The 23599-nt window shown below is 41.3% G+C and overlaps 1 protein-coding gene across 1 annotated transcript; it reads right to left on the bottom strand.

Moving 5' to 3' along the window:
* Nucleotides 1-1015: 1015 nt before the first annotated feature.
* On the bottom strand, nucleotides 1016-16079 carry LOC117535428 (fibroblast growth factor 10-like; the record flags this gene model as incomplete). The annotated part of the gene is given in 2 exon segments (XM_034199873.1): nucleotides 1016-1119; nucleotides 14772-16079. Coding segments are annotated over 2 exon segments (546 nt in total), but the record flags the coding sequence as incomplete, so codon positions are not given.
* Between the last annotated feature and the right edge of the window lie 7520 nt (nucleotides 16080-23599).

The following is a 23599-nucleotide window of genomic DNA, read 5'->3' on the forward strand; positions in this document are numbered from 1 at the left end:
CTGTAATCTGGCCACAGCTGTTTAAATTGGTTCCAGAAGTAAAACTGAATGTTCCCAAAGCAAAATTAAAATATCTTACAGACACTGTGCAGCTTTTTAACGTGCGCTGGTGCTAAGTACGACCAAACAATGTGTGTGTGTCTGCGTGCTGATCGTCTTTCCACTAAAATGGTGGATTAAAACAGATAAACTGTGTAGTTATGAATTCATAACAAATATCGTCAGTACCTTTTCACCAATTTAATAGAGCAATAACTGTTGAGCACGATTAATTTTGCACAGACCACAGTGAATTCATCTGTCCGTCATCATTGGTGTTTTTAAGAATTATATTACGATACAAATTGAATCATGGTTATACTTAAAGGCAATCATAATCATGTATATATCCCTGCTGCGCATTAACCTGGGGATGAAATGAAACAATGATTTCATTTGATTACGACCGGATAAAGAAGGCACTGTGTAAACCCATCAAGTGTAATCGAACGCCGGGCCTTCGCTGCCGCTCTACTATGGCTTATGTTGCAGCGAGCAGAAGACGTCATGGGAATTCAGTTTCAGGCCATGCAACAGAATGCCTCTCTGTCTCTTTCTACCGTGTGTCATTACATCTGTGGTGTGGCTCCCATAGAGACACGCTGAAAGTTGGCTCTTTCAAAGCAAGCAAAGGAGAGAAAAAAGCAGGGAGAGAATGAGATGAAGAAAAGGAGGGAGAGGGAGAAAACAGATGAAACAAGGGCTGCTCTCCCCAGAGGGACTGAAGCAGAAAAGAGAAACTGAAGGATTGTGTTTCCTATTTCTGAATGGAGTGGAGAGCTAAGCAAGGTAGCAGAGAGGAGGGCTCTCATTGACTGACGGTGGTTCCTATTTCTGGAAGTGAGAGAGCCCTGCAGCCTTGTTTTAGTAATCATTTAAGAAAATCAAAGCTGCAGGGTTTTCCGATTCAGGGTGAAAAACGTCTCTTTTGCAAGAACTTTGATTAGGTTGTTGTAGAGGTACTGAAGCTACTCACCGCTCCGTATAGCTCTCCCTTCTTGCTGATTGCCAGGTAGTAGTTGCTGCTGAGGCCCCTGATGGCCACGACTCCCACATCCACTGACTTGATCTCCAGCATACCTGGTGTAGGGGGGACAGAGAACAAACATGTCAGAACTTTATTCATGTCCATTGTGGTCTCCTTTCTGTTCAGCTTACATTTAGCTGAAACCCAACGCATGAATAGTGCAAAAACTAGTGATTACTTCATTATTAATGCCTACAACATTTTTCCAGGCATCTTGTTATGCTTGTTATGTTTGATCAGTACACAACGCAAAGACAAGTGATACATACCAGACTATTTAAAAAAAACACACCAAAAAAATAATAAGCTGAATCCAAGTATTTTTCCATTTGTTTAATAATCGATCAACCCCTCTGCATTAATGCTGAATTGTATGGCCTTTACGAAGAAATATGGACATTGTTTGGGAGATGAAGGAAACTGAAACACCACCTAGTTAGTATATTACTATTAGAATCAATTACAAATGTGATCTTGTAATGTAAGTCTTCATGCATCACTCTTAATTAGGATCTCAAATGTTGCAAAAGTGCTTAGAAATACTGCAGGAGAAACCTGGATTATCTCAGTTTCCTTTGCACAAGTGAACCCCAGTCTTGTCTCTCTTTTCTTTTTTTTACTGTGTGACAGTCAGACCTCAGACCGGCCTCTTGCCCCCCGTTTATTTGCTGGTTAGCTTGTGGGCTGCGTGCCCTGGGACCGAGGTGTAAGCCAGGAAAAAACATTTCTCCGTCCTATGTTTGTTTTTCTGACCAGGGGAGCTCAGGCGGGCGGGCACACGGACAGGACGGAGCGAGAGGGATTCTGGCTGCCAGGTTGGCAAGAGGTCAAGGCGTCCGTATCAGTTTTCAAGCCTGAACCAATTACTGGTTTAAGCTGTGGTTGCCGGCCCTTTCTTCTCTCATCCTGAAGCCAGTTACACCAAGCCGTAAAACTATCAGGGGTTTGAGAGGATTAGCTAAAGGGGAGTGGAGCCTTGTTGCAGGAATAGTTGGACGGATGAAGTGAGAAACGGGGAAAGTCCATGCACAGTATCTCTGCTGGTTTATTACTCACTGCTGATATTTCAAAATGACAATATGAGACAGCTTCCTGTTCAAGTCATGTTTTATAGACAACCTTATGACATGATATGCTGCAAATACAATTGAATCAATTCTATAAAGAGGTATTGTACTGGATACACAGAAGCAATAAGGTCACTATGAAATAATGAAGACGGACATTCAATTCGGAACTTTATAGATTATTCCCGTTATCCACATTTCTCTTTAAACTTAATATTAGCCCGTCTTCTTACCAAACGCTCCTTATGTGCCCTTATTCCCCCTCGCTCGTCCTCATAACCCTCTATATTTTAAGATATCTTTTTATTTTGCGCTCACTAATTTGACCTTGCTACTAATCTGTCATTGTAGTCACCTATTGTTTCTCCATTTCTCATTGCAATAGTAAAGAGACTGTTTTGCATTTTGAAATGTTTCAAAATGGCATTAAAATGAACTTGACGTCTTGCTTTTAAAGAAAAATATTCTCTTCTACGCATGTTGCTGTTTTTGATTTATGTTTATTTTTGTAAGTCATTAATCCATCGCCACGGCTCCTTTATTTGGTCAGTGAAGGCTTGTTAAACCTTTAAACTTCAAGTAGATTTTCCAGGCTCACAGTGCATCATGTTGGCTCATTATGTGAAGTCCATTACTCACACGGACGTGTACCACAACACAACATCTATCAGGTTCAGAATGTTCCATCTCACTACACACACAGCTGACGGTTCTGTGCTGTGATCCGTCAAATTATGATCTGTCCATACTGCGCTAAATGCCGGTCCACCTGTTCAAACCCTTTTCCCTCTCCTGTTTGATGTGGTTTGTCCAAAACCAAAGAACAGGGCTCTTTTATGGCCCCTTTGCTAGTTACCAGGAGCAGCCCGTCTGCCTGCGAGTTAAAAGGCCAGGCTGCAACAAAAGGCTTAGATTGCAACAACAGAGTTTATGGCGGGGAGAGGGAGCAAAACAGGACTGGAGCTTGTAACACACACCCATTCATCAGGTTTTTGTGATTAACACACACACACACACACAGTCAGGCATACACACATAGGCGAAGGCTTAAAGGTCTGGTGCATGACCCACTGTGCAATTCTCTTAAAACTTGCATTCAACACTTTGCCTTATTGCCGCCTTGCGTTTTTTCTCTTTTTTCTAAGAGTGTTAAACTGTTATTCTCACTTCTTGTGCCGACTGGATCTCAGCCCATCCTAATCATGGATTTATGTTTTTAAAGTTTTATAAACCAAAGCACTAACAGCACTTAATTTAAAAAGCATGAACATTTTCCGCTATCAACATTTTGTAAGAACTCACCAAGGGCAAACACCTGTGTGTAACAGGGCAACGCTGCGACTTTTCGAAACACAGGCCAAAAACATTTCTGCCAGTCAAACCTAAACACTCACCCTACAACTTGGCTTTCTAACAGTAAGAAACTGTTCATCAACCACATCATTAAGACCACTATGATGTTTAATGGGTTTTGTAGCCAGAAATAAACTCCGGTTTGACCCTGTCAAATTCATAAATGTTAACGGTAATCTGCCTTCTGATAGTTTTAGGCTTTTATTGTTAGGAGAGTTACGACTACTTTATTTCTGACCTCTTCGCCTCTTTGGCATTCTTTCTTCATCATCATCATCATCATCATCATTCCCTTTAAATGGCCCCATTTCCTTATATTTGTAATTTCTGTCTCCACCCTTGTCAACCTTTCAGCTTTAGTTCCTCTTTCCCAGTAAACCTCAGTGTTTAAATGTGACTGAGTTGACATAAGTAGCTTTCCATCACACACGTAGAAATTACCATTTGTCATATGAAATGTCAAGTAACAATATTTTATTATTGATAATGAGCGATATATTATAGTGCTCTCTGTACCCCTGAAGGCCACCAACTCATATCATTTAGTTATTCAATCTTTAGAGATATGCTACATTAGATAGGCTCAATGAAATGGGTAACTTTATGATTATGCAAAACTATTTATTCAAGCGTACAATTGTTACAGGACGTCTTTTGAGCTCAATCCAACATTAGTCACTTCTGAGATAAAAGCAGTTCTCTGAAGAGCACGGTCGCACACACACACACATGCTCACAAATCCAAACACAAGACACTACACAGGAATAGACACATACAGCAGAGGTCCCGTCAACCCCCCCGCCCGGCCCCCTCTAGAAACACGGTCAATGAGACTCCAGCTGAACTTAAAGGTTAAGAGAGGTTATAAAAATGTTTCCACTGTTTATCCAGAGGCTTTCTTGAAGATTATACAGCGGTTGTTCACAATTTGACCTCGACACGGTGACCAGCTGCGAGGGGTCTGCTTTGTGCCTTCAGCCTGGAGTGGTCTCGCTCTGTGTTGAGAAATATTGTCACTCGTGGATGAGTTTGTGTCATGAACTCTCCTCAGCGAGAAGAATAGAAATAGTTTGGTACTTTGATTCTGCTGCCAATTCCCTTGACTTTGATATGTTTTTCTGTAGCAACCAATCCTCTCACTCCTTTAAAGATGTGAAATATAAACGTTTCATCCAAGAAACAAACTTTTCATCGACAAAACGGCCCTATGATGTTTTTAAAAATATATTTAATATCTGATTTGCATCAGTTGAGGTTTGAACACTAAGATAATTTTTCTCTTGGAAACTATGGCAACAGAGTGATTGACGATGTCTCATATTCATTGCGACATGTTTACATCAATGCAACCACCAAAGACCTAAAAGAAAAGAAAATCAAACATACAAAAGAATAATTTAGATGTGAAAAAACGGACCACCAAATCAGATATCAGCTGCAAATATAAACAATTCTGCTGTATTTGTCCATAGATGCAAAATACATGCAACCATTTCTTCTTGGCCACTGCTGACATCCATTACCATGCATTATTTTGTCTTGATGATTGAGTATTTCCGGCTCCTTATAAAGTCTGAGAGAGAACAAACACTTCTCAGTGGTGCAGTTTACTTGGTGAGTTCCAGGGAAGACCTTGGTTTGGAGTTGAAACTGCTATATGGTTTGTGTTAGGAGCAGACCCGGCGTCATGGGCGGGCCCCATGGGGCCGGGCCCGCCCATCCAGGATTTGGGCCCGCTGTTTTAATAAGGGCTGAATACCACATTTTTATTGTTTTATTATTATGTTTATTGTTGTTATTTGTAGGGCTTTGTCCTAATATTTATTTTTGTATTAGTTTAATATCATTTTTTTTATTTTGCTAGGAAATTCTGAATGAAAGGCTGCGCGCAAGACTGGTTTTTCGCTGGGTTGAGTCGTGTGGGTTTTTGAGTGAGATGCGGCACAGCAGCCTGTCAGTTAGTTTACTCTTGCTAGTGGTTCACGAAAGGAATATGGCAACTCAGCGCCAGATGCAGGCACATTAGAATAAATCAGTTAGGCCTACGTTACCAACGAGCAAGCAAGTCAGCTGGCAATCAATTATATTTTGAAGAGAAATGTACTCTCAAGCCGGCTCTCTCACAAACTCCTGCTCAGTGCGCAAGCAGACCGCTGCACAGGCTCTCTGCCTCGGTCAATCTCTCTCTCTCTCCCTTTCTCCCCATCGCTCAACCTCACTCCACCTCTCCACCCTGTGTGCGCTCAAGTTTGCCTGGTGCTTGCCCAAGTTGGCACAGCGTTACAAATGTGCCACAAAACCAACCAATGGATACATAAGACCGTCAACAGCCTTATGGCAACCTAAAACCCCTCTCTTTCAACAATTCACGAGCGCCTCCCTCCCCCCCCCCCCGTTGACAATTCAGATTTCCTGGGAAATGTAAGTGTTCGTGGGGCCCGCCCTGGTAAATCAAATGCCCGCCCAGAGATGTATGTCTGCCGCCGGGTCTGGTTAGGAGGAGCGTTGAGGTATTGGTTTAGACTCATGTGGTGAACTAGAGTATCGTCCTGAACTAAGTGGCCACATCAAAGCCTTTCTGGCCGACAGTTTTGACCAAAGCTGAAAAACAGAGGCTTGTTTTAGATTGATCAATCCTGACAGAAATATAACTTTTTATAAATTGATTTATTTTCAAAATGTGTTTTGCTCGTATTTGATTTCTGGGTTATAAATGGTATTAAACTCATATTGTACAGCCTTTTAGTCCAAACCCGCTGTGTTATTAAGCTTATTCTTGCAACCAGCAGGGTTTTATTTCCTGCCATGACAGAAACACTCACATCACTGTTTCTTGTTGGACAGAAATAGCATAAACCACACACTGTTCTTCAGGCTGTATGCAATTTCAAAAGCTTGTCGGGGAAAAGAAAAACAAACCCAGATTATTTTAAAATTACACAAAAAGGATCACCTGAGTGAAAACCCTCAGTGTAAAAATACCAGCGGTCTAGGCAACAGATAGCGTTAAGTTTCTCGCCTGCGCTGCTCATCATCCCACCACCGCATAATCTGAGATCACTTTACGGGGCGCAGCAAGACTGCAGCGAGTTATGTCACACACAAGGGAGGAAATCAAGAGAAATTCCAAGTGATGTTAATGGTAATTTGATGGAGAGGAGAAAGAAAAAAACCCAAACCACCTGAGATATTGTGATTCCTTTTAACACAGTTGACTTTGTAACATGATAAAGTGCCAAAGCTGCCAGTTTCTGTCAAAACATTTCACGGGCCTGACACGGCAGGAGTTATGTTTTCAGCTGCTGTGACGGTCGTCTTCATTTCACACATTTTTCATTTACAGTTCAGCTGCCAGTGAGATATTGTCCAACTGTTGTGGTTGGAGTTGTTGGCGTTAGAAATCAGACTTTACACCTCAGACGTACATGCACAGATAATACTCAGTCAATCACATGTGCCTTGTTTGTTTCTGTATCATTCTTGTTTCTTTTGTCTCTCCTCACACATGCATTTATGTGCGCACACAATGTGTACTTACACACACACACACACACACACACACACACCTACACACCTACACACCTACACACCTACACACACACACACACACACACACACACACACACACACACACAGGGTAATTAGCTGGCATTCCTGGCTGCTCTGTTCAAACGGCCAGGCTGTCCAGATGCCTCTCTGGACTCAACTCTTTGCTCTCAGCTCTACCTTTGATGACTCCATTAAGAGCCGTGTGTGTGTGTGTGTGTGTGTGTGTGTGTGTGTGTGTGTGTGTGTGGTGTGTGTGTGTGTGTGTGTGTGTGTGTGTGTGTGTGTGTGTGTGTGTGTGTGTGTGTGGTGTGTGTGTGTGTGTGTGTGTGTGTGTGTGTGGGTGTGTGTGTGTGGTGTGTGTGTGTGGTGTGTGTGTGTGGTTGTGTGTGTGTTGTGTGTGTGTGTGGTGTGTGTGTGTGTGTGTGTGTGTGTGTGTGTGTGGTGTGTGTGGTGTGTGTGTGTGTGTGTGTGTGTGGTGTGTGTGTGTGTGTGTGTGTGTGTGTGTGTGTGTGTGTGTGTGTGGGTGTGGGTGTGGGTGTGTGTGTGTAGGCAGGGTTAGGGGTGAGTGAGAGTGTATCGAGAAGCAGAAACATGAAGGTGTGGGTGCGTATTAAATCGGGGGGCTTTTCGTCAAGCATGTGGTGTCTATATGGCAGCAGCCCTGGATGTTATCTCTCGCAGGTGCTATTCCTCACTTCCCGCTGCTTTACTGGCCATGAATAAAGCTTGTTCACATGAACCAGGCGAACACCAGAACGACACTTTCAGTGTTAGGCTTCCATTTTTTTCATCTGAATCGCTGGTAGTAAAGATAGTCTAAGAAAAACACTTGTTGAAAAGACATTGGAGAAGCTTGAATCAGAGAAAGTTAAGTGCATAAGCTTGAAACATTTCTTTAAGATGAACTAAATAGTTTCTGTCAATCGCACAATGGTTACATCTGCTAATAGTTTCAGATCTAGTGAGTCAACATTACTTAAAGTTTCCTCCTGGATATTACATTTAAATGCATAAGGAAGTTGTTCTGTCTCCTGCTACAAGAGGTCACTGTTCAGCCCACTTTACAGTATAAAGGGTCACCTCATTGACTTATTTTTATAATTTAGGAGAAATTCAATTACACAGTCATGATATTTAAACATTTCTATGATCTCAGTTTCAGTATTAAATTGATATGTGCATTTTTCTTTATTTTCTTTTTCTTCACACTGGTATCCTCTCTAGATCAAACCGGTACTACTGGCTCCAACTTCGCTGAGATTACACAACGTTTAATGTCTTGCTGACAAGGCAGATATTGCAGTTTCCGGTTCTTAACTGAAAATGATGCAGATGATGTTCCAATCTTTGTTTCGCCAAATGGATATTGCTTTGATACTGGCATTTTGTTTTCTCATCTTTTGATTTATTTTACAACAGCTACAAATTGTTGGATACTTCTTATTTCAGCACTGAAATCTGCCCCAAACTGAGCTAATGGGCATTTGGTTTGCATTCATACAGAAAATGCCACTCTATATAAAATATGTTGGCTGTGGGGAAGTAGCACTTGAAGGATATGACTGGTTTCCCAGAAGTATCCCAGACTTTCAACCGTTTTTCACACAAGTGTATTTGTAAAGGTTGCTCATTTAGCAGAACCAATGACATGGAAATGATGATTCACATCTAATCTCGACAGTTGTTTAGAAATCTGGTTGATAACTGACAACTGGATGTAAGTCAGTGTCTCCCTCCATTCCTTTCTGTTTCCCTTTCTCTCTCAAATGTGTTATTTATGGTTGTACTCCGCCAGAATAACCCAAACAATAAAATGGGTCGTCCATAAAAAAAAAGGTATCCAACTTACAATTCTTTGTGGATATTAATCGACCCTTGATGAGTGGAAAGTTTCCAAAGCTGTCAAAGATCTACATGATTTGCTGCTGAAAGACTTTTCTTTAGGGTGGTGCCGGACTGTTAGTAGCTGGATCGCTTGGCCTGCCTACAGAAATCTGGCCGTAACATCAGTCTGGTTTTAGCTGATGTAGTCGTGCAGTGAAGTGATGGGAATATGTCAAGGAAATATGTAAACAGTGATGGAAAAACAAGATGGATTCTGTCATACTCTTTAGCGACTTTTGGCAAGAGCACTGAACTTTTCCAAGTATGACAACCGCACTAACAATGTCGAACTTTTTTACCAACATCTTGATGGGAAACTTCTATTAACTGTGAAGAGTTGTTCTGATCATTTCGGCACTGCATGTTTCTTGCGTGAGACGTATGAATCTTGAACACACACATGCGTTGTGGGTCAAAGGGCACTCATACATGTGGACCTCTGGACCTTTGCATTCGTCCCTGTGTGGGAGATGTAAAATAGGGCTGATAAGAGTATGGAGGGAAAGACGGGTGGTTGCATAAATAGTCCTTTTTATTACTTATCTAGCCAAGATGGAGAAAGAACTTCATTATTGTAAATATGCATTGCATTACATTTCACTTGTCATTCAAATCAATCAATGTTTTTACGGTAGAATGCAATCTCTGACAACTGACGCAACATTTAGCAGTCATGAGGATGAAAATGCAATGCTGCATATCTTGCCACAATATGAGCCATGTCAGCCTATATTTCCAGTATTTATTAAAAGACTGCAAGTTGTTAGCAGATCAATTCTTAACAGCCTACAGTATGTTTCAGTACATGCAGGTTTTGTCATTCTCCGCTCTTTAGATAATGATGGCTTGATACCCAATGAGGTTTAGTCCTAGACGAAAGATTTCATCCTCCGGATTTCAAAGATTATGTACCAGTAAATACAAGTAAATGGTCAATCTGTCTTTCCCCAAAGTCTACAACAACCTTACCAATGATTTGGCTTGGTTTCATTATAGTAGAATAACATTGCTCTTATGTAAGATCCTAAAAAATATTGTGTAATGTTTCAGCAGGACATTGTCAGCTCCGTAGATTGCAGTAAAAGGAGACCTGAATCAGAACGGACATGATTTGATCCAGACTCTGGCTGAATTTCCGATATTAACAAAACTTTACAAAAAGGCTGCTTGTGGAATTAAATGTATGATTTGTGCGTACATACCAGCAGAATTTAGCCTCTAAGATGTTATAAGGTGATGAAGTAAAGACTCATTTCAGTCGTTACCTTAAATGGTTTTCCATGCTTGTTGTACAACCAATCAGGATATTGGCTATTTGTTTCAGCCATCCGCAAAATGGATGTTGGCGCAGTTTGAGGGAGGATCAGAGGAGTGTGAAGGCAGTATATGTTTATTGTAAGTATTCAGAGTACAGCTGAATGCAATTGTTGATGTGAAACTTGGCTCTGCCAGCTTTAGGAGTAATTGTTAATAGGTTCAGTATTTTCTGAAAATGCTTGTGCGCATATGTTTGCACACAGCTTTATTTTACAGCTGTTGGAAAAGTCAACGAAGATGTCAAAGTCGCTTTGAAAGAAAGGCAACACTGACACTAACCTCTGGTGCATCCAAAACCTCCTCATAACTCTCTTTTATGTGCCACACTGTTACCTTTTCCCACGAGTAAGGCAGCGAAATGAAGACAAACAGAAACTGAAAAAAAAGGCTTTGACTTATTTCAAGATGTTCAGGAAGAATGAGGTTTGTTGTTATCCTTGCTGAGTCATTGGAGTTGTATGGATGCAGAGTAGAATGATAAAGAAGCAGTTGTGTTATTTTAGAACTTGGTTCAAATGTTCCTGAAACAGTTTTACGATCCACATAAAATAGAAGATTGCGACACTTCTTGGTGCATATTGCTTTTGCAAACATCAATTATATGGAATATAAAACAAGTGGAAAATCAAATAAAGTGTTGTGTTTTAAATGTAATGCCTTAGTTAGTCATTTTTGAAGCAATTGACACTCAATTGACACACGCATTTCTTGATGTTTCTTCAATTATTACTAAGGAAACAGTTGAAAAAGAGTATTAGTGTCCTCCACCAGAATTTGGTTCTAAAGATTTATTCGGAAATGCAAATAATTTGTAGTCTTGAAGACAGAATGTGAAATGTGCATCCCCTAGCTACACCACATAACTAACAATGACAGAGTAACAGAACAGCTAAAAGTGATGCACTACGTGTAGCGCTGACCTTTGCATTAACAACGCTTCCTGACTTGGGTCAATAGGTAGAGGTCAAACCAGAGGGGGCGGACCTGTGTAATTAGCTTGGACATGGAAAGCCTGCTCTAAATCAGAATAACGTCCATCGTATTAGACTCTCCATAAATCTGGATGCCTTGGTTTCATTTGTGTCAGTGGGTAATATGTCTCTACGGTGATTAATGTTAACAATAAGGATGTGTGGCAGCTTTTACAATCCCGGTGGCCACAATAAGAATCAAAGCTCCGAATGTGGTCAAGTTGGCACCATTCGATACAATTGAGCTAAGCACGACCACAAGTCTGTGGTCCAACTGCGAACACATGTCCATTTGTTTCACTGCTTTATTCGTGTGTTTGTAAACAAGTCGTGACAGTCCATGCACGACATCAAGGGAAGTAAACAAGCACAGTTTTGTTGCTTACGGTCAGTGGCAGGATCGATGCTAATCACATGACGCCCAGACGGGATTTCTACATTCCCACTAAGAGCGCCTTATTTTGAAGTCCCTTATGAGGTGAGATGGACAGATGAGCGTTGGTCACATGACTGTGATTTGCACCAGTGAGCACACATTCACAATACAGGTCGTAAAAGCCCAGAGTGATGTACTGCCCTCAGCTCTGACAAGATGATTAGAAAGGCCCGGCTGTGGAGGAGAAGCTCGACCCCGGAGCTGGAGCTGAAACGTCTTCATCACCTCTGACACCATCTAATGACACTCATTTGCAATCTGACCTCCTGAACATTACCAGACTACTAGAGCATGATAACAACACTACCTGCCCCCTCAATAGCTTTCAATTTGATGTTCTCCTAAAGGGGAAGTCCATTTCTGACAAATAACATCTTGGGTCGTCCTATAGATGTGCAACACCTGAGTTTGCTCGGAGACATTTTAGTACACTGTGTTATGTCGGTATATAGTACCTTGTATCTAGAGGATTTTTGAATTATCTCAAAGTAGCCATGTGTTTTTAATGAGCACATAAAGGCAAGAAAACTTGCATCAAAGACCGCATTTGTCCAAAAGTCTGTGCAAGCAATTGATTTGCTTCTAGTGTTGGGGAATAGCACAAGTGAACAATGTTGTAATCTGTAGCATTAAACATAAGCAACAAGTTTATTGAAACTTCTGAAAAGGATGATATGTCTTGTATGTCAAATACCACATTCATGTTCTCAGTTAGGAGAGGAAAATTCAATTATGTTCTGTTTGGTTTAGTTTGAAGGGTACAGTTTGTTCTCTGCAGGTTGTAGAGCACATGTAAAAAAAGGAGGTTGCACATAAGCATGAAATGCTCTACATGCAAGCTTTTGCACACATGCAAATACTGTCAATGCACAGGTACCCAAACAGATATCGTAGTGTCCAACTTTATTTAATTATTTCTCCAGTTTATCACAAAATGTTGGCCCATCTTCCTTTAATCTGAAACATGTTAAACATCTGCACTTGCTTTCAGGTCGATACAACGTGCTGAAATACTGACAAGACAAAATATGAATCGAAAGGTTTTGCTTTCACGGCCAAGTCCTGCTTCTTAAGATTGGCCCTTTCCTCTGAAATGTTCTCACCTACTTCACGCCACAATCAACTGGCAAGAGCTGTTGAAATTGATGGATTGTGCTTCTAATGGCATGACCTGATGCCATTATGGTTAGTGACACGTTGCACTCTAATGGTTGAGCTCTTTATGTGCATGTGTGTAAAAGTGTAAGAGTGTGAGCACATGTGTGTGTCAGATAGGACTGCAGGCAAGGGGAGGGAGGAAGAGACGCTAATTGAAATTCCTTCAGCCATGTCTGGCAGAGCCTTGGTGTCTGAGTGGCGCACACACACACACACACACACACACACACACACACACACACACACACACACACACACACACACACACACACATATATGGACTCACACATATCGACACTGGCCCTGGCCCTAATAAAAGTGGGCTTTGCCATATGGAGGCCATGTGCAAGACTGGCCTCTCTGTGCTCGTGTGTGTGCGTGCGTTTTTGTGTGGGTGTGGGGGTTTGTGTGTGTGCTCTTAGCAGGAGAGGCTTGTACAGACCCACAGAGATGCATACAAACCTATTACATGTTTATACAATTGGGCAAAAGATAAAGGTCCATTTATAGAGATTACATTCCCACACTTGACATGCTGTGACAGACTCAAACACATACAGCAGACGTCATGCAGACTGTTTTATACTCTTAAAGAAATAAGCCTGTGATTTGGACGTCGCCCATCAAATTCAGTAAACTGGCAAGGAAACTCTGGACAGGTAAATGTGCGAGTAATGTTCTGTTCTCCCTCAACAACTACTGTCAATGTGCCCTCAGGCCGAGCTGCGCACAGACCAGAAACCTGTGGCAGTCCTGGAGAACTTCCAGATGTGTTTAACTCGAAGATAAAGTTGTGGACTACAGAATGATAACAGCTGATTTTCTGTTCTGGGTCAGTCATAAACGATAATGATGACTCTTGCAAGTCTTTAAAGCGTTTATATTTGCTGGTGAACAGATAAGATGCTTTGTTGCTATTGTGGTGTTTCGGTATTTAAGTTACTGGAAAAACCAAAGCATACCTCAGTTGTATTCAAATGCACATTCTTAACATGCACCTTCGGTCCTATTATCTCACAAGATGTTCCACATCTCTGCATTCAACGTGCGATCATACTGTGTCCTTACTGAAATCCTACACTACATCACATTGTGCCTTAAAAGGTGCCAGTAGAGAATCTCAGTGCCCCACAGTGAAGGACTTTGATCTGCTGTGAAGCGTTTGACTGTGTGAATGTGAGAGTGATTGGTGCTGACAAAAGACCATAAGTGCTGAATGACCCTTCTCAGGATAAATAAAGGTTAAAATCATATTTAACTTTCAAAATGCACAACCGGTAAAAGGAGCAGGAATTGCATGGTTATTACTTTACATCTGAGTCCATAAAACCTCACACTTAGCATATTCCCACCACTATTATGGCTGCAGCACAATAGCACTACGGAGTAAATGGACATTTCCTTCTCCCCAGGGTTTCCGATAATAGCTGTGTTTTAGATATTTCCTCAAAGAAAAAGAACTTTCTCTGGGCGATTTCTAATTGGTTCCAGTGGATCATTTCTCTTTTTTATCTTCTTGGCTTTCTCATTTAGTTTTTTTTCCTCTTCTCCACCACTGTCATGCTCCCTCTTTTTCGTGACTCTCTGTACTCCGCCTCTGCACATGGGGAAAAGGCTGAACAGCACGCAGCTCTGTTATTTGTTCATTTGCCCAGTCACCTGTCTTAATGTGCTTGGTTGCCCAGGGTGGAAAACCAGAAACATCTCTCTTGGCAGATAAGCACACGAGACTCAGTGGGAAGAAACCAGTCCATAATTTGCTCTCTTGTGTTCTCTTACATGTGGGCATACAAATGTTGAACAGAAAACGTCATGTGAACTTCTCTTTGAGCGCCTCAGTCAATGTTTGGTGCAACTAAAAAGTCTTTGAATAAATGAAATGTCTCAAAATACATTAAAGGCTCTACATTTCAATTAAAATATAAGAAACCGTGGAAACACATTAAGAAATGTAACAAAGTCGACTTACTGTATGGGTCGTCCTCACTTTTGGTGCCACTAACTTTTCCTTTTCTATCAATGCGGAGGAAGAATTTCTGGAAGGAGAACAGTTTCCTTCTGCGCACGTCCCCTTGAAGATGGTTGTAGCTGCTCCGCACGTGGCGCCCGATGACTGTCGCGGAGGACGATGACACATTGGTCGCCCGGGGCAACCTCGCAGAGGATGCGTGCAGCGGTGAGGGTGACGAGGAAGGTGGCGCATGTGAGATGAAGATGTGAGGAGGAGCCCCTCTCGCTGCATTGTGGTGCTTCTCAGAGTCTGGTGATGAAGCGGACAGGGGTGCGGAGGAAGAGGTTCCGAGCAGGAGAAGCAGGAGGAGGAAGGTGAAGGAGAGGATGAGAGAGGGGGGTCTGTAGCAGGTGGAGGACCAGGCGTGCGGTGCACCTTGTGTCACTGTCCATCTACACATGGTAGTGGAGCTGGGAGAGCTGTGGAGGTGCTCAGGGGCTGGGGCATGCTGAGCTGGGTGCAGGGAAAGGGAGCGAGAGTGGGAGAAACTCCCCCTGACCGACCGCCTACACCTCCTCTGCCCCGGGACCCCCAACCTCACTGGGACTGTAGGTTTAAAAACCGGTAGAATGACTGCGGTAGACGTGATGTGGCTTTATCGGTAAAATTATTGGAGATGGTGATGCAGCCTTCAGCTTTGTGGCTGGCTCTGCTGTAGTCTCCGTTGCTGTTTATTCCTCAGAAGCGACGCAGGAATGCGTCAACATCCATAACTCAGATCACCTCGCCACGGGAACAACTTGGGGTTCGCCTCAAAGACCTCTCACCACACTCCTCCTTCTCCTCCAATGACTGTTGCTCTCTGCTCCTGGTTACTCACACACACTCACTCACTTAAAATCCCTTTTTTAAAGTTTGAAAGTACACCTACACTCTGATATCTAAAGACACAAACACAACCCATTCATATACACTGCTGAAACCTGCTCCGCACACATGTCCCAAACCATTGATCCCCTCCAGTGCAGGGAGGTGGAGGAGGTCTGGATTAAAGATGACAAACTGCTCAGTACAAAATTAATAAATAAAATCTGGAAGTAAAAAAAAAAAAAGATTAATGCTGCTTCTCATAAAATGTCCCAAGAAATCCATGCAAGGCAGGCCAACCAAAAAAAGTGACAGAATCCAGACTGGACTTCTCCTCTTCTCTCTCTTTGTCGGAGCTGGTTTGAAGTTACTGGAGTGTGTAACTGAGCCCGGGAGCTAGTCTTTCTCCCCTCTCTGTGCGTCTTGTCAGTGAGCTCCCGTATCTCTCCCGTATCTCTCCTCTGTCCTCTCAGAGTCTGAGCGCTGGAGCGGTGCGTTGCCTCTCTTCTTTCCTCCAGTGTGCGGCTCCCTCTCTTTTGGCCCCCTCCCTCTTTCCTTTGCCTCTCCCTCCCTCCTATCTCTATCAGTCGTGCGCTCTCTGGTTATCTGGAGTTTCTCTGAGGTGACCGAATCTTGTGTTTCCTTTCACCTTATTTATCTGCTGCATTTCCCCACATGTCATCTCTTAGTGTAATTGGATGTCTATGAAACCACTTGGCTTTGAAGAGCTGGATGCATTTATATATGTGTGTGTGTGTGTGTGTGCGTGTGTGTGTGTGTGTGTGTGTGTGTGTGTGGGTGTGTGTGTGTGTGTGTGTGTGTTGTGTGTGTGTGGTGTTGTGTGTTGTGTGTGTGTGTGTGTACGTGTGTGTGTTGTGTGATGTGTGTGTGTGTGTGTGTGTGTGTGTGTGTGTGTGTGTTGTGTGTGTGTGTGTGTGTGTGTGTGTGTGTGTGGTGTGTGTGTGTGTATGTTGTGGTGTGTGTGTGTGTGTGTGTGTGTGTGTGTGTGTGTGTGTGTGTGTGTGTGTGTGTGTGTGTGTGTGTGTGTGTGTGTGTGTGTGTGTGTGTAAGGGGTAACCCCGTTTTCTCTTTCCCTCCCTCGCCCTCTTTTCTCTGTCTCCTCCCCTTCCCAGACTAAACCCCACCAGTTGAGCAGAGCAGGTCTGAAATAAATCCATTCTTCATTTCTTTCTCCTTTTTGCTGAGCTATTCAATCCATCTTTCAAATATCTCTGTCCTCCCGATTAGGACTGGGGGTTGTTTGAATTTGTTCTTAATGTTAATTTGAAAATGTGATTTGTTTTACTTATGGCAGCTCTAAATTGTTACATACTTTATGTCTAAAATATGCATTATTTCCTTTAAATAAGACTGTGAACGTAACCGCTTTTAGGTAGAACCTTTTTTAGTTTGTACCAAAAGAGTATTTATTAGTGTACATATGTATGTATAATTGTTTTGTATTAATTATTGTGAAAGTTTAAAAGTTAACGGAAACAAACTCTTTTTAAGTCCACAATTCAATTTTGAATAACAAATGAAGCGTAGCGTTGTTTCAGGCAGTCACAGAAGTCCTTCCACTATCCTAGCGGCCTCGGCTGCTTCATTCATGATTCACAATGTCTGGCTCATTCACAGCTCTGCGGCTACCAGCTGACCTGTGATATCCAATCATATTCATGCAGGTGTACAGCGCGGCCATTATTAACCTGACACCTCACTTTATAACTGCCCCCACCAGCAGAGTCCTTGTTGCTCCCTCAGAGTGCAAATACTGTCCTGTCCAATGAAGTGTCTCTGACTAATTTTCCTGATTTCTTCTAATATTGGTGAAAAATACTCTCCTGAAGTGTCAGCTGTAAAAACATATACATTTTCTACCCTGCGTGACGCATAGCCTATGACGGGTAAAGGCCAAACATGTCTTCTCTGTGAAGATGCACAGAGCGGTTCTGAGCTAAGCAGCTCACAGCTATTTTGACAGATATACTGTCAATTGATTTCTTTACTTGGAGCTTAATCTTTAGATAAACATCTCCCAGTGTTTGGATGAAAGAAGTTGTGCCTTACGTGTGTCACCTTTCAAGAATCTAGGTCTGCTGTCTGGTTTCAGCGTTGTTTAATTTCCTTTTCACATTGTCAGACAACAGCCATATCTCCCTCTCTTCTCCGCCTCTTCTCTCATAAGTTTACTCAGTTACTACTTGGAACCTCTGACACAGGAGTCAGTGGTTCCAAGTAATAACTGAGTATGCAGCTGATTTGACTAACCACATTCTACTGTATTTCTAATCTCATTTAGTCCCTAAGTGTCAATCTGTCATGCAATTTTTCAGGAATTTCCAAAGATTATATTTTAATATAACACAGCAAGTTCTACAATAAATGACAAGGACTGCTTTCCCTTTTAAGGTGTGTGACTCTGACTGAGATATACAGCTGTTGGATGCCAACAATGTAGTCATTCATGTTTACCTTTACCAAACATATTCTAGTTCCAGCTTTCAAACGCTAGCATTTCTTTCTTATGTGTTAGTTAACTGAATGTCTTTGGGTTGACAAACAAGCGCTGTAGAAGCCATATATTCACTATAAAGTCTGTTCCACTTGTTCAGGTTCATCTTACATGTTAACACCTCCAAACAAAATTCAGCACCACAGACAGCACTTTACAATGTTCTTCATGTTGCTGTAAGAATTATTAGATATTTGTATTAGATATATTAGATATTATAAAACTGTCGTAGTGGCCTGCCATGCATTTTATTAATTTTTTTAAAGACATAATTCGATAAGTTTTATTTCTGAAGGAGAGCTTAGCTTACGTTGATATTAGGCCCCAAAAAAATCTTAAAATAAAAACTGTTAAATTGTCAATAGACAGACTATTTGGATATTCAACGAAAAGATTAATTGAATAGTTGAGATATTTTCTTTTACAGACGAATAAAGATTGAACATATTATAGTCATATTTGAAATGTGGGTTCTTGAGGATAGTGTTTATTCTAGAAAGTTTAACTTTTTGTATAATATAAGGTTTAAAGGCAGAACACCAACTATATGAATGAGAGCCTTGAAAAGCAATGATAATGGAAACTCTCAAAGGAAGAGTTAAGGAGTGGGAAGAAGAGACATGCAATTGCAAAGAGATAGAGGAAAACATCTGGTCAGTGGATATGTGGCTTTAATTTGGGGTGACAACACACAACACACATACACACACAAGTAAACAGATTATGTTTCTGACCCGCCTTTTATTGTACTCAAATGTTCAAACGGTTTAATCATTGCTGTGTTGTCATAGTAAGCACAAATCATTGAGCTCATTATCAGTTGCTGATCAATTACTGCCTGATCCCTTCATTACCTCGCCCCACAGCCTTGTTGTTCTGAGTTACAGTCCTAACAAGTCTCAGATGTTGGAAGTCAGTCGTCTGAGCGGGAAAAGATGTTCTGTCACACCAGAAAACAATTTGTTCGCTGCATATTTGTCTTTTTTCCCCCTGAACTACTTAAGAAGGATGTGGGAGCTTCCCTTCCCCGATAGGATTCTACTTCAAATGTTATTAGATCTGCCTAAGTAACAAAAAGCTCAAAATGGATTTACATTATTTTATGAAAGAGTATTTTCAATTAATTAATTAAACAACATAATCAAAAAAATACTTTTTGGGGAAGAAATGGTTCTTAATAAACTTGTGCTGATACATATTTGCATATTTACCGTTTTAAGATCTGTATATTAAGGTCACAATGCAAAAACAGTGCCTCTCTAATGATGAAAATATTTTTTTTTTAACGATGTGGCCACATTTGTCAATCTTTTTCTCCTTTGTTGAAAAAAAACGAGTCAGTCTTATTCTCTTGGTGGTTTTGGCTTAAACTGCTGTTGGAATCTGTGGCCAAACTTCATAGTCGAACAGAGTGAGGGTCCTGATCCAGGGTCAGCACAGAAAGCAAATGGCTACGATCTTTTTTCTTGAGCGACACAGACTTAAGATCAGTAAATGTGAGCGGCTTTACATATTCCAGTTTAGACGAGTTGACATAGGGTCTCCTCTGGCTCCGCTGGTCATGCCTTGGATAAATCTTGATTGCTCATGCCTAGGAGGAGAATGCCATTAGGGACCAGCAGTTCGGCTCAGTGATCCTAATTGTTTCATTGCGGTTGAGCTGGTGGCTTTGAACGCATTATGGTCTTCAAACCAGCTCTGCAAAAATGGCCCTGGCAGTTAACTTTAATTAGAGACACATTAAAACACTTATAGACAAAAGGGAGGTCTTGCGATAATGTACAGATACATTACAGTTAAGGTCAAGTTGCTGAATGGATCATTCTCAGTGAATGAAAAACATCAGTGCCAATCTTAATAACGCAGAGCACTTTCATTACGATCTATTTGGTTCCAGCTTTCTAATTTAGAGCCGTGATTTAAAATTAAACAACACATTCCTTTCATTTTTAGAACGGAGCTGTTCCCTTTCTCACTGAGTGTACTTTTGTCACTCCATTGGAATGAAATACGCACTTAAACGCACTGAAATTGAGAAAGAATACAGATCAGTGTGTTGACTTTACCAATAAGTGAAACACAAGTAAACACCTCTTTCTCAGACGGCCCCTGAAGTTAGGCCAGACTCCAGAGCAAAGAGACGCGACCTGAACATCGCATAAACAAAGAAGTTCTGAGACGCTGACGGAGAACAATAAGACTGATGCTTTGGTTTAAGGCTATTTTATGATTCACACGCTCCAGTATTTCTGATGTTCTCCTCATGCTGGTTTTGAATTGAAAACGGCAGGTTTATAATCACGAACACATCCCCTCCTTATGCTACAAATTACAATAGAGACAGCACTGTCTTCGTGAGAAAATTGGCTGGAGTTTACGTCATGATTGTCAAACTGTGGTGTTGACGATCTGGATTTTGTCATTAGCATGAATGTTTAATTTGTAAGAATTTTTAAGATCTTATACAGCAGACTATTTTCTTTTGTGGTGAACTTTTTAAGTCTTACCGGGTTTTTCATCCAGATGATTATTGGATGAAGATATCACAACCACAGATTTCTTGAAAAAGACAATCTGATACATCTGAATATGAAGACTACACAGGTCCTTAACAATGGAAACAAACAGCACATAGCGGTCTGATGCAGGCCTGCTGTTCTTCCTCATCCACAACTGTCCTCCAAAAGCGACAGTGAGAAGGAATAGTTTGTTTCTTAGGGCCATGCTGAAAGTTATGACTCAATATGAAGTCATAACAGAGCTAATTATACATTTGAAAGAAAGTGCTGCCATATTTTGGTTTTTAGACACCCAACCTAGCATCTGTGAAACAGACATAACCTTCTGACATCTGCCGTACACCAACAGCTCTGATGCCATAATGAGCACTGCACTCAAACAAACAACCGTCAGAAACACACACTCTCCAGGAAGTGTGTGCAGCAGGTGTTGATTTTAATAATGGGTTGATCGGAAGTATTTGATGCTTATTTTGTGTATTGGCTCTGTAAGCTCTGATAAACTAACATCATCACTAACGTTGGATGTGGTTTATCATAAAGAATTACTGTCAGTGGTAACACAGAGCCAACATGGCAGTCAAAGGATTACAATAGATTCAACTGGGGCTGGCACAAAAGTGGAGAAGCTAACAAGGCGATGTTTAAGCAAAGAATGTCCTGTACATTGAAATCGCTTAAATTCTTAAATGACAAAAAAAACGAATTTGACCTCATCAGAGTTATTAATGTTAGTAAACCTACATTTTGGAAATGTGTCCTAATGCACCGCTGACAGGTTCTTCTAACGGTGCTTCAACAAGCTTCCATATTGGAATCACTACATGGAAGTAATTACCATGTGGCCCCACAGGAGACTAAAAAGCTGATATGTTTAACACTTGAATGTTAATTCTCATGATAACAAATGATATTTCAACAAGGAGAGGATGATCATTGATATCACTTGGCTGGCTGTAGACCTACTGGCATGTGGCATGAAATGAACTCAGTGACTTTGAGAGCTCCTTCAGATGTGAATACTTCATATTTTCCACTTCTATAGTATCTGTTGTTGTAAATGTAGTAATAAAAGCACATAATATATTGGTATAAAGCAAGTTTTAAATGTTGAATACTGCTCATTAATGCTAAATATGGAGACAGCAAAGTAGTACAAAGGATAAGGAAAGAAAAGATCTACCTGTATCCAACTTGGTCATTTTGGAATAAATTCCCTGTGGACTATTTTGTCCACCATGCATGTAGCGTATCTACCTATTTGATCATGCCACCAGGGGAGGTGCATGGTCTTCACTAAAATATTGATGTAGGGACTGGGAGTGTTGGTTCTGGGTGAATAATGCAACAGGTGGATTAGTTCTGGTTTCAGAGAAAGCGAGCGGATACCTAAATTAATGATTATAGCGCCTTCGACCCAACTCTCTGGGTGAATTAAAGGAGGAAAAAAGTAAAGAAAATATTGTCAAACTATTTCAAAGCCCTCTGTTTTGTTGCAGATGTATTTGAAGGCATATATACCTAACATGACTTGGCAATTTTAGTCGTAAATCCACGCCTAACTCTATTAACATCCAAGCAATAATTGACTACATTAAATTACACAGTATTAAGAGAGCACCTTTTACGTGACCATAATTAATTGACATTGAGCATTAACCACCACATCTGTCATAGTCCAGACATGTAAGTATAGCAAAAGAGAGAATAAATAAAGTTGTACAGCATGAGAGAAAGAGGGAGATTTTTTAGGTTGAGAAAGGAGGACATAGAGAGATAATTGTCTTTGATGATTGATGATTCTTGTGGCTTTCTTGTTTATTTCACCCGGCAGAAGGTTGTAAGCATAGTAGGCCTGTAACCAATCAGTGGTCATCATTAAAGGTGGGACGAATGCCAGAACCAATCGGAGGCGTGTTCATTAGATGGAGGGGCAGACATGTTGTCTGTAGGGAGGTGTTTGTTAAGTCTGTAAAACTGTTTTTAAAACTCTTTACACGTAGCTGTAAACCCTTCTCCTCCTCCTGTCTCAGCACTTAATCTCTCTGCTAATGTCCACAGTTAACAGTCATTAAAATACATTCAACCTTTTTAAGTAACTGAATTCATTAACTCTTATTACATCTACAAAACAAAAGACAAACTGATAATAACCAACTGTTATTCACATGAAAAACATATTAGGATAACATAAAGCTTGTAATGTAGCTTGTTTGTCTCGTCCAACTGTCCAAAAACAAAAACAGGTTCAGGAGGCCAATGAAAAATGTGTAGCTTGTTTATTGAAATAGTTGTTGTTTAGGTTTCTGTCAATGGTTTCATTCAAACATCCAGTGATATATTTGCCTGTTGCCACCATGCTTCCTAGTAACAAAAGTGTGATACATCTAAGGAGCGGCTGCCATGACGTGCAGATTGCGTCAGGCAGGAGGTAAAATGGAGGCCAGGTGTGTGAACGTGTGTATGTGATAAATAGGCTCGAGGGTTATTTACCAAAATGCTCACAGACCTTTCAAGCACGAAGAGCATCCTGCTTAAGACATCATGGTGCGGCAGCCTGCTTCGCTTTACAGATAGCTTGCAGTGCTCTCTTGACCTTGACGCACAAATGCACTCACCCCCAAATGTACACATTCCCTGACACACATCCAGGTCCATGTCATGTGCACACACACATTAGCAAACATGTCAGATAAGGGTGAGCGGTCAGGGGAAAGAGTGAGGCATGGGAAGTTGTATCAGCTGCATGTTGATAAAGCTTTAATAACTTCACACGCACACACACACACACACACACACTCACTCACTCACTCACTCAACCCCTACCCCCCGCTCATGTCCATTACTTTGGCCCTAGCTGGAACCAGACACCTTTCCTGTTCCATGTCCTGAGGTTGGATTTCAGGTATCAGGTTGTTCTTCTCCTTTGCTAACCTCTCTGCACA

This window comes from Gymnodraco acuticeps, unplaced genomic scaffold, assembly GCF_902827175.1.
Source record: "Gymnodraco acuticeps unplaced genomic scaffold, fGymAcu1.1, whole genome shotgun sequence".
Classification (NCBI taxonomy): Eukaryota; Metazoa; Chordata; class Actinopteri; order Perciformes; family Bathydraconidae; genus Gymnodraco; species Gymnodraco acuticeps.